This window comes from Palaemon carinicauda, chromosome 30 (assembly GCF_036898095.1).
Source record: "Palaemon carinicauda isolate YSFRI2023 chromosome 30, ASM3689809v2, whole genome shotgun sequence".
NCBI classification, from domain to species: domain Eukaryota; kingdom Metazoa; phylum Arthropoda; class Malacostraca; order Decapoda; family Palaemonidae; genus Palaemon; species Palaemon carinicauda.
The window spans coordinates 84,500,025-84,512,524 of NC_090754.1; the positions used below are offsets into that span (position 1 = coordinate 84,500,025).

A 12,500-nucleotide genomic window follows, 5' to 3' on the forward strand; every position below is an offset into this window, starting at 1 on the left:
ATTTATATTCTATATATATATATATATATATATATATATATATATATATATATATATAATGGCATATGTATGCCAAGCTTGAGATGTTGTAGGGCAATGGACACAAGTAAATGGCTCCCGCTTACATATAAATACACACACGTATATATATAATATATATATATACACAATATATATATATATATATATATATATATATATATATATATATATATACATATATATATATATATATATATATATATATATATATATATATATATATATACATACATATATATGTGTGTATATATATAGACTGAATATACATATACAGTACATACATATGTACATGTATATGAGTATGAATGTATGTGCGTGTATGTATGTACGTATGTATGTATGTATGTATGTATCCATACACGTTGAAATAACAAAACAATAGGAGAAATTTCCTAATTCGATTATTGGTCACTAGATGGCTCTCCAATCTTTCTCACCTCCTGCCAGTTATTTCCACTTACGAGTAAATTGCCTCTATTGGACTAATTTCACTTGTGTCACAACAACTTAAGAAACTCGAAATGTAAAAAAGAAAAAAAAACTCTAACGTATAAAAATATTTACTTTATGGCACTATTACCTAAGCCAACGACGTTGGTAGGAGGTTATGTTTTACTCCCTGTTTGTGTGCCTGTTTGCGTTCCTTTGTGAGCTTCCTGGCCACAATTTTAACCGTAGAGTAATGAAACTTGCAGGGATTAACTGTTATGTAAAAAGCTGGAAATTTCTAAATTTTGGAAGGTCAAGGTAAAAGGTCATGGTCACGGTCAAGCAAAATGTCCAATTCACGCAATCAGACAACTTTGGACACAGTCGTTCCAGAGACTTCAAATTTGGCTCATATTTGAGTGTATGAAAATCCACACCAATTAATACATGTTGAAGTCAAAGGTCAAAGGTCAAGGTCGAGCAAAAGGTCGATAAATAGGCTGCCGGGGAGGAGGTCTGCTCTCATGCTCTCAACTGAGTGCTCCTCTATTTTCTTATTTAATTATTGAGCTTGACTTTAGAAAATCTAGGTTACGTTAAAAAGTAATGTGAAAACTCTAAATCAAGAAGAAAGCATTTCCCCCACTTCACATCAAAGAACCATCAGGAAAACAACTCGCATCAAATGACGTCTCATGGCTTTGACAGAAAGTAATCCTTATCGCATCATGGGAAAGTCGTTCACGAAAGTAATTCTCTTAAGAGACAAAAATAGGTCACTGGATTTTTTCTTCTTGATGTTTAGGACTGTATTTTTCGAAAAGGAGATTCACAAAGGGATTCTTTTTCATATATACGGAATTCCTTCAGAGAAATCTGTGAGAAGAGCATGAAAACTTGAGTTATTTTTAGAATTTATCAATTATAAATAAGGAAATAGTTTCTTAGGTCCCTATCATGAGAGTTGGGGATAATTTGAATTATGTGTTTATATATATATATATATATATATATATATATATATATATATATATATATATATATATATGTATATATACACTGTATATATATATATATATATATATATATATATATATATATATATATATTTATATATATATATATATATATATATATATATATATATATATATATATATATATATATTTGTGTATATATATATCGATAAATAGAAAGATAGATATATAGATAGAGCCTCTCTCATTACTTGGAAAAATTGTATAATGATGTACTGTATATATACACATGCACGCAAATATATACTGTATACATACATAGACATACACACATACATAAAGTAAATATCCTAACTAGCAGATTGATCTGCTAACTGATTTAATGTCTCACAGATGTTACATATTCTCGAGTAAAATCTCATAACCGGCCCCTCATACAATGCTATACTCAGCAAAATTTCGTCGACACCGCCTGCAAATACACAAGCACTACTCAGATATTTTATGTAGAGGTTCATAGCCCCTTCATATAGGCAAATTCTACCTTCATAAACTAATCTCCATAGTGGGCCATATGTAACCCCCTTATCCCAGGATGTAAACAGTAGCAAGTATACTTGCTCCAAAAACCATACTTTCGGTTAAACAATTTGATACCATTGACAATATGTTTAACTGGGCTCCACAAGGCACTAAAATAGTTGGAAAACCCAGGCCTACATGGCGTAGGAGGAGGTGATGATGGATGAAGAGGATGAGGTGACGCATAATTATTGTATTGGGAAAAGAGATTTCTAACAGCCAACATCCCCGAAAGGTCACCCCGCGATGTTTTCGATCATAACATGCACCGATAGTTTTTGGAGCGAGTGTACATTAAGATTGAGAGACAGCATAGTGGTAGAGATAGAGAAATATATTCTTCATTTATCCAGAGCTGCGTCATATTTTCATACATGATTGCGTGCACAGACACATATGGATTCAGTTATGACACAATCTCCTGGCAGGTAGATTTGGATATTTGATAGATTGTCAAGAAATTTATCATCGTAGTGTTTATGGAAAATTAGGGAAAAAGGGAAAAATATTTACATAAACTAAATTTCTCTCTCTCTCTCTCTCTCTCTCTCTCTCTCTCTCTCTCTCTCTCTCTCTCTCTCTCTCTCTCTCTCTCTCTCTCTCTACCAACAATACTGAACTAGGCATAAATGCTGTGAACTCAAAATGAAGCTAGGAGAATGGTCCAGAAAATGGCAAACGCCTTTCAACTCTGGAAAAGGTAAAGTCATCCACATAAGTTATAGTAACCCACAATCAGATTACTAACTGCAGGGTATTGAAATAGAAAGTGTGGACCAGAAGAAAGATCACGGTGTTATTATCAGCAAGGATTTGAAGTTCACCAAACCGCATAAAAGCTCAAAAGAAAGCACAAAAACTAATAGGTTACATAGAGAAACAACTCAAATACAGAAACAAAGAAACTGTACTACATCACTAGTAATACCCCATCTAGAATACGGAGTCCAATTCTGGGCTCCAAGTATTCAGAAAGATATAGATAGACTGGAAGCAGTACAAGCTAGGGCCACCAAACTAGTTCCAACACTAAGGTAATCTGGATATAGACGGAGGATGGAATGTTTGAACTTATTTGATCTACAAACTTGACGACTAAGGGGACAGTAATAGAGGCATTCAAAATTCTTAAAGGAATAACAAATGTAAATTATCACAATCTATTCACGGTTAGCACAAATCAATCCACGCCACGCCTGTGCCGGGGAGGAGCGACAGAGAGCCACAGTCGCATGCCACAGTCGCTAGTTTGCGCGGCAAAACTTGAAAACAATGGAAACCTATGGGAGACCACATCCCCGCCACACGATGCTGTGACTTTGTGGCGCCACAGAGTCGCTAGTGTGCTCCCGGCCTATAGGTTCTGTAACCTCGCCGCCACCGGAACCTTTGGCACCATTGAATGACAGAATTTTTGGAAATCTTAACATCACCTAATTTCAATAGTTAATACAGAAGGGTCTAATCTCACAAACTTAATTGGTTCCAAGAAGCTGTTTGTTAGATGAATTTTTGTTAGAATTTGGACTATTTTAGGCCTAACCTGAATCCCACGCCTATGATTTCCAGCTATAGAAGTCAACAAATATTATTATTATTATTATTATTATTATTATTATCCAAGCTACAACCCTAGTTGGAAAAGCAAGATGCTATAAGCCCAGGGGCTCCAACAGGGAAAAATAGCCCAGTGAGGAAAGGAAATAAGGAAATAAATAAATGAAGAGAACAAATTAACAATAAATCATTCTAAAATAAGTAACAACGTCAAACAACGTCGGGTTTCATATGAAATAGATATCAGGTTTTTACAAATGTTGTTTTGCTTACTGTATTAAATAATATAAAATAGATTTATAACAGTATTTCTTTATCTTATCTTTGTTATCTTCATTTGGACTTGTGTTTCTATCCGAATATTTTCTAGTCGAATGTTTGTATGTTAAGGACCTTCAATATCAACAAATTCGAGTAGATTAAACATCCCGAAAATTTCAATAGCCAAGCCCTTCCCTACCCTCGTATTTTCTCTGCAGATTAAAAACAAAAAATTTTGTTGACGATATTATATAATCTCAGAACAAAAAAGGTTTAATAAAGTTCGAATAGATCTAACATCCCCAAAATTTCAATAGCCAAGCCCTTCCCTACCCTCCTATTTTCTCTGCAGATTAAAAACAAAAAATTTTGTTGACGATATTATATAATCTCAGAACAAAAAAAAAAGGTTAATCAAGTCCGAATAGATTTAACATCCCCAAAATTTCAATAGCCAAGCCCTTCCCTACCCTCGTATTTTCTCTGCAGATTAAAAACAAAAAATTTTGTTGACGATATTATATAATCTCAGAACAAAAAAGGTTTAATAAAGTTCGAATAGATCTAACATCCCCAAAATTTCAATAGCCAAGTCCTTCACTAATCTCAGATTTTCTTTGCATATCAAAAACGAAAAAATTGTTGTTCACGATATTATATAATACCACAAGATAAAAAAGGTTTAATCAAATCCGAAGATTTAACATCCCCAAAATTTCAATAGCCTACCCCTTCACTAATCTCGGATTTCCTCTGTATATTGAAAAAAAAAATAATTGTTGTTGACGATATTATATAATCTCAAAACAAAAAAAGGTTTAATCAAATCCGAATAGATTTAACATCCCCAAAATTTCAATAGCCAAGCCCTTCACTACCCTCTTATTTTCTCTTCACATTAAAAACCAAAAATGTTGTTCACGATATTAAATAATTTCAGAACAAAATAAAATTTAATCAAGTCCAAATAGATTTAACATCACCATATTTCAATAGCCAAGCCCTTCACTACCCTCTTATTTTCTCTTCACATTGAAAACAAAAAATGTTGTTCACGATATTATATAATCTCAGAACAAAAAAAAAAAAGGTTAATCAAGTCCGAATAGATTTAACATCCCCAAAATTTCAATAGCCAAGCCCTTCACTACCCTCTTATTTTCTCTTCACATTGAAAACAAAAAATGTTGTTCACGATATTATATAATTTCAGAACAAAAAAAGGTTTAATCAAGTCCGAATAGATTTAACATCCCGAAAATTTCAATAGCCAAGTCCTTCACTACCCTCGTATTTTCTCTGCTTATTAAAAAAAAAAATGTTCTTCGCGATATTATACAATCTCAGAGGGTAAAAAGGTTTAATCCCGATTGCACTGTTATTTAAAACTTTAACCAGCCTTTATGAAAATTGCGTTCTCTCGTCCCCAGCTTACTTTTAATCTGCTTAATAAGGGGATTACCTGAGATCATAAACGCTCGCCTTCCAGGACCAATTAGAATGAAATGAGATCATCTCCCAAAACGAGGAGAAAAAGAGGTGAAAATTAAGGCCTGGAGGAAGACTAATTAGAGTGATAGGGATGTTTCTTTTGATTTTTTTTTTTTTAACCATTCGATTGACTGGCTACTGGAATATTTGATCACTCTCACTTTTGACATGATATTAATTTTGCTCACGACACTTACTCAAAATCTATGCCGAAAGCACATCGAGTAGATTAATCGACTTTCTTTGATGAAGAATTCATATCATACCATTCATCCATTAACGATATGAACTGAGCTGTTGCTTTGTAATCATTATTCTTGAAATGCCCCTTTCCTTTCCTTCAAGAAAATTAAGAGCATTGCCAGACCTTCTCGACAGCAACTGTGCAGCATAATCAACAAGCTGCCGTTGTGACCCATAACCGTTTAGGTGAATCAGACTTATTTTGTAAGGTCTACGATCATACTGTTTTCATTCACGTTTAAGATATTACGAAATGGTTTTAATCGTGTTTACCAGGGAAGCTTAAATGGGCCAAAATAGGGTTGCCCCTAATGAAATAGCCATAATAAGGTTGCTCCTAATCTTGGAGTGAATAATTCTTAATTATGAGTTTGTACGTAAACTCTGCTATACTCATCTTTTTTTTATTGAGGCACATTTGCACTGAGTAGCAAGGGCGCCCTTTTAACTCAGAAAAGTTTCCATCTAGATGATTTGTTAGAAGCATTTTGTCTAATCAATCAGCTATTAGGAAACTTTTCCGAGCTATAGGGGCACCCCTGCACATGTGCACAGACTAGCAGGGGTGCCCTTTTAGCTTGGAAAACTTTCCTAAGAGTTGACTGGTTAGAATTAATTTGTCTAACCAATCCGCTATTAGGAAACTTTTCCGACTTATAGGGGCACCACTGCACATGTGCACAGACTAACAGGGGTCCCCTTTTAACTTGGAAAAGTTTCCTAAAAGTTGACCGGTTAGAATTATTTTGTCTAACCAATCAGCTATCAGGAAACTTTTCCGAGCTGAAACGGCACCCCTGTAAGTCTGTACAAATGCGCCTCATTAAAAAAAAACGAGTATATTCTATGCGGTGATCTGCGCGAAGTTTATAGATAAAATTAGGTGAATATAAAATAAAAAATCTCGTCAAATAGAAGTTTAGAATCGAGGAATTTTAACAACATACATCACTTGATGAAAATACTATATTCAATTTGAGAGAGAGAGAGAGAGAGAGAGAGAGAGAGAGAGAGAGAGAGAGAGAGAGAGAGAGAGATGAAAATACTATATTCAATTTGAGAGAGAGAGAGAGAGAGAGAGAGAGAGAGAGAGAGAGAGAGAGAGAGAGAGAGAGAGAGAGATGTTGCCTATTATGAGCTCCAATATATTAGAATTAAGGTACCATTGAATCATGAAACCCCATTTTCCATTTTATCATAAAAAATTTAAGATATTAAAATGCAAACTATCAACTACCTCTTAACAAAATCAAGATGAAACTATTTACTGTGGGAGATTCATGTCATTAAAGTTTATGGTAGGCATAACACATTTTTTGTTCGAGCTAACTGAATCCTGGTTTAGATGATTTTAACATTGATTGTCTTCTTACCATTATGGGTAAAGTACGAGAAGACTTTAGAAAAGCCCCCTTTGTTCTTGGTGATTTCAACGATTACTATATCAAGTGGATAAATTCCGTTTTCCCTACTGATTGCCATGGCTTAAGAGCTCTGGACTTTCCCTCTATTGGGTTTTGAGCAATTCATAAGGGATGGTACTCACAAGTCTGGCAACTGTTAAGACCTAGTATACACAGACTCCCCAGGTGTTACAACAAGTAAGGTGGGTTCTCCGGTTGGGACGCCTGATTATGGCTTGGTTACGTTAGCAATTAAGACTGAAGTGCCTGTCCCTGATGTGTCTTTCATGAAGAGTTCATACTCGTGTAAGATATATACGACATCTCAAGCAGACTGGTATGGCAAAAGGCTGAGCAGCCTCTGCCTGATGTGTCCTTCATGAAAATTACATACTCATGTAAGACATATACGACATCTCAAGTAGACTCGTATGGCAAAAAGACTGAACAGCCTCTGCCTGATGTGTTCTTCATGAAAATGACATACTCATGTAAGATATATACGACATCTCAAGTAGACTCGTATGTCAAAAGACTGAACAGCCTCTGCCTGATGTGTCCTTCATGAAAATAACATACTCATGTAAGACATATACGACATCTCAAGTAGACTCGTATGTCAAAAGACTGAGCAGCCTGTCCCTGATGTGTCCTTCATGAAAATGACATACTCATGTAAGATATATACGACACTTTTCAATTAGACTCGTATGTCAAAAAAGTGAGCAGCCTGTCCCTGATGTGTCTTTCATGAAAATGACATACTCATGTAAGATATATACGACATCTCAAGGAGACTGGTATGGCAAACGGCTGAATAGCCTGTCCCTGATGTGTCCTTCATGAAAATAACATACTCATGTAAGACATGTACGACATCCCAAATAGACTCGTATGTCAAAAGACTGAGCAGCCTGTCCCTGATGTGTCCTTCATGAAAATAACATACTCATGTAAGACATGTACGACATCCCAAGTAGACTCGTATGTCAAAAGACTGAGCAACCTGTCCCTGGTGTGTCCTTCATGAAAATGTCATACTCATGTAAGACATACAGTATACGACATCTCAAGTAGACTCGTATGCCAAAGGACTGAGCAGCCTGTCCCTGATGTGTCCAACATAAAATTGTCATATTCATATAAGTTAGATACATCTCAAGTAGACTGGAATGGTATTTTGAGCGATCTTTTGTATTTGAATTGGTCACAATTGTATAAAGGTGTTGAGCTTGTTGTTCTCTTGAATGAGAATCTAGTCAATATAATTGATAGGCGTATCCCTTCTCGTGTACCATGATACCGAATGAAGGACAAACCATGGTTCAATGATTATTGTAGACGTGCTCATCTGGAGAAACTGGAGGCCTAGATAAAATTTGACTTGGAATAACTATGCTCAGCTAAGAGATTTCACTCAAGAGAGTTTTGCTTCAACTGTGGTAGCTATAGCCCGGCTAATTGCCGCCCAGTTTCCGAAAATCATACATTATCTAAATGTGGACAAAACATTTAAATAGATTCATAAGGAAGGTAATACACTGTTCCTTAATTTGCAATATGGTTTTCAGAAAGACCTTGGAGCATGTGATGCCCTTCTTACAATCTCTAATGCTGTACAGATATCCCTTGATTGTGGTCAGGAAGTTCGTGATTTTAGTGCTGGCCTTGTTTTTATACTGAAATAGTTGGGAATTGAATTATATTTTTTGTGTGCGTGTGTGTACCTAGATATGAATAAAATATTCATTTTGTACTCTTCTGTTATATAGTGTTCTTTTATGGGACGTATATAGAAAAGGTGAAATTCCTAATTAGCCTCATTATTTTCCAGTTCCTATGAAAGGTTTAAAGGCCGCTCATGAATGGCAGAGGCAAGGCTTAGCCAGGAAACTGTCTTAAAGACCAATACATTCGCGTAATAAAATTGGAATCTATAGAAAAAGGAAATATATTACCATAGCAAGTAGGACAATGCCTAGTAACAGACCATATGTACATATGATCGGTGCCCAAGCTCCCTCCCTGTCCAAGCTGGGTCCAGGGAGGGCCAGGCAATGGCTGCGGATGACTCAGCCCCTATCCTTAACTCACAAGGATGGTGAGGTTGCAGACACTAAAGGAACTAACAAGTTTGAGCAGGACTCAAACCCCAGTCTGGTGATCATCAGTCAGGGACGTTACCCCATAGGCCACCACATCCCTATTCTCTCCTCTCAGTTACAATTCTCATTTGTGACACAAAAAATAGACTTTTTCTTTGAATGTTATCAGCTGAAAATTAATCAAAAACAACATAGTGCTGCCAATTCTATGAGACCTAGATAAGGTGCTTTAATGATAGTAAACAAGAAAAGTTTCAATTTTATGACCCCTATAGAATGATAAAATGTTCTAATGATAGTAAAGCAAATAAGATGAAAATATTAAAAAAAAAAAATTTCAACTCACTTTCACACATTTATGGCAGGTGACATGTAATACCTAAGTCGTAAAATTTCCAATAAAATAAATTTCTTACAACTTGTTTAATGTCTTTTTAGGTATCCAAGGAGGTTTACCACAAGTATCTTATGTGAAAGCTATCGATGTCTGGATGGGTGCTTGTACAGGTTAGTTTGACTTCTTTCAATATTAATAAATTATATTTGTACATTACATATGTTTTATGTACTATTCTTATTTCTATTATATGTATGTATATATATATATATATATATATATATATATATATATATATATATATATATATATATATATATATATATATATATATTTATATATATATATATATATATATATATATATATATATAATTGACTTAATTAACATAATAAATGATTAAAAGAATTACATATGTTTAACAAACTTATCATCTACTAAAAGATAAACATACCCATTTGATTTCTACTTTTCGCAGGATTTGTGTTTTGCGCCCTGCTGGAGTTCACTCTGGTCAATTACCTGTGGCGTCGACGGCCCCAAATAGAGCTCAGACAGCGCGGTGGTTCCAATGGCGTCTGCCTGGCTGAGAAATTCACGCATCACCCATCCTCCAACTATCAACAGCAGAAGTCGTCAGGAGTACCAAGTCCCACAGAGGTCAAGGCTTCTGCAGTTGGAGGCGGAGTGGTTACGACACCTACTTCAACTCCCGCCCTAGGCGCTGATTTGGTAACTGGTTTTGAGGATTTGTTAGTGATCAAAAAGTTGTAGGTCATTTACTTAAAACAAAAGATACCCATGAGAGCCCTCCTCTTCTAGACATATTAAACTCAAGATATTCTTCATCATTTATTCTTGAATACGAGTTGTAGTTCATGTTATCAGGTGAAATTTGCTTTTATTTCTTTCAATTCTGAATAAGCTTTTCTCATACCAACATGTTTTTCTCTACTCACAGCAGAAGAATACTGCATCAGTAGCAGGAGTTGGAGGTGGGGGAATGGCATCCACTCCTGCAGGTTCTGACGACCCTGCCGCTGTAACGGCCCAGTTTGTCAGGGCCTTCAAACAGAGCAACAAGATCAGAGCTCGACAGATAGACGAATATTGCCGTGGACTCTTCCCTCTCTTCTTCGGTCTCTTTAATATCTTCTATTGGTGCTACTACTTGCTGTAGATTCTTGGCAAAACAAGAAAACATGAAGAAAAATATTTTCTTTGCCCCGTGAGATGTTTCGGTGGGTCTCTCAAGTTCTGATAGAAAATTATAGAAATCCCTCCTTGTAACAAGCTCGTAAAGGTCGAGGAAACTCTTTGGAGACTAAAGTAATAAACAAAGACCTCAATTTCTGCCAACCTAACAAAAAATCTAAAGCTCTAAAGTCGTTTGAAAAAATGCCACCTCTCTCGCGGGGTGCATTAAACAACAGAAAAGCCAGAATGCAAAGATGGGGAATAAACTAACATTTTTCAAAGTATATTAGACATCAAAGAGGGTTTTCACTGGCATTACTGAGTGATAGAAAAGGTGATCACTTGTGATGAACCTCTTCAGCGCTCTGAAGACACTGCTCTTATTATAATTAGGAATTGTGAAAAAAAGGCGTTGAGCTGAAAAGTCAGAGATTGATTGGAAATTGAAGAAAAATAAATTTGATATATGACAATAAGAATTAGTTTTGCAGCTCTACTAAAAGAATAGCAAATCCATTGTATCTCACTTGTGATAAGAACTTTATCACTCTGATAAATCTCAAGCTGAATCAAATTTCCAGTTTGGTAGTCAGTGGCATATGACGTTCCAAAATAAACGCATCGATTTATTGGAAAATAAAATTGATGTCGTATGACGTCGAAGTAGTTCCGAAGAAGGTTCTTGCAGATATGATGAGGCTAATCAATGCTTCTTTGGAGGCCCTGCGGTAGTATAGGGAAAGCGACTGGGCATAGCCCAAAATCTTTAACATAACCCACCCATAAGCATTGAGATTAGCCACCACCTTCTCACAGCTGATTCATGTAAACAGCAATAATGATAATAAAACACAAAGGTAATTATGATACATTAATAGTGACTTACGCAGATGGCCTGAGCAGGACATTCATGTACAGTTTGCCAAAGCAGAGGAGCAGTGGGATAATGTTTATTTGCAAGCAAAGCGAGCCACGGTAGAGTAATGAGATAATGTTCATTTGCAAGCAAAGCGAGACACAGTTGAGCAATGACATAAAGTTTATTTGCAAGCAAAGCGAGACACGGTTGAGCAATGACATAAAGTTTATTTGCAAGCAAAGCGAGCCACGGTGGAGCAATGAGATAATGTTTATTTGCATGAGAAGCGAGCCACGATGGAGCAATGACCATTTGAGTGGTGGCCAATCATGACGCCTGTGGGTGGAGCATGTTAAAGATTTTAGGCTAGACACAGTAGCAGCCTAGTATAGATATCGCTCCTTTAGGGGATACACCGTGTCCTCAATTTCTTATTCTAACGTGAATTTTGCGCAAGATATATCATTAATAGGTCACCACTCATAGCAATTCTTTATTCCACCATTCACAAAGGACATCGGATGAGTTGTATCCATTCCAGACGCTTATTAAAGGAATTAAGTCATTCCCGACTCTGGTGATTCCGACAAGTAATTCTTAAGATTTTCTAACGTCAATCCATTCAACATTATAAACTACGATGAGGAAACTACATGAGCTATAGTTATTTTTGTATAAAATGTGTACATAATCTTTGGAATCACCTCGACCCTGCAGACTTCCTCCTCCCTCCCTCTCTCCCTCTGACTTACCCTATCATAGCTTAGCTAAACCTAAATGGGCTTCGTAGGTCTTCATAAGAGAAACATTACCATTTACAATACAGGATGTAGATTAGTTCATATCTCCAAGACGAAATGTATATTGCGTATCAATAGGAATATTTTTTCCGAAGCGCTTTCGAGATGTAGCGATTGTTTCCCCCTTCCATTGAAAGACAAACTGTTGTGTAGGAATTAGTCTCTTTCCTTTATCATTGTTAGTCAGTGTTTACTTTAGCCAACAATCCCCATATAA

At 35.8% G+C, this 12,500-nt stretch overlaps 1 protein-coding gene across 1 annotated transcript in view; it reads left to right on the forward strand.

Moving 5' to 3' along the window:
- The window catches only part of LOC137623853 (glycine receptor subunit beta-type 4-like), a 139,631-nt gene that overhangs the window by 126,919 nt on the left and 212 nt on the right, over positions 1-12,500 (forward strand). The window contains exons 5-7 of the mRNA XM_068354660.1: positions 9,529-9,597; positions 9,906-10,159; positions 10,389-12,500. The exon at positions 10,389-12,500 is cut by the window's right edge and continues 212 nt beyond it. Coding sequence (XP_068210761.1) covers positions 9,529-9,597; positions 9,906-10,159; positions 10,389-10,607 — 542 coding nt within the window. The 3' untranslated portion in view covers positions 10,608-12,500. The remainder of the gene's footprint in view (positions 1-9,528; positions 9,598-9,905; positions 10,160-10,388) is intronic.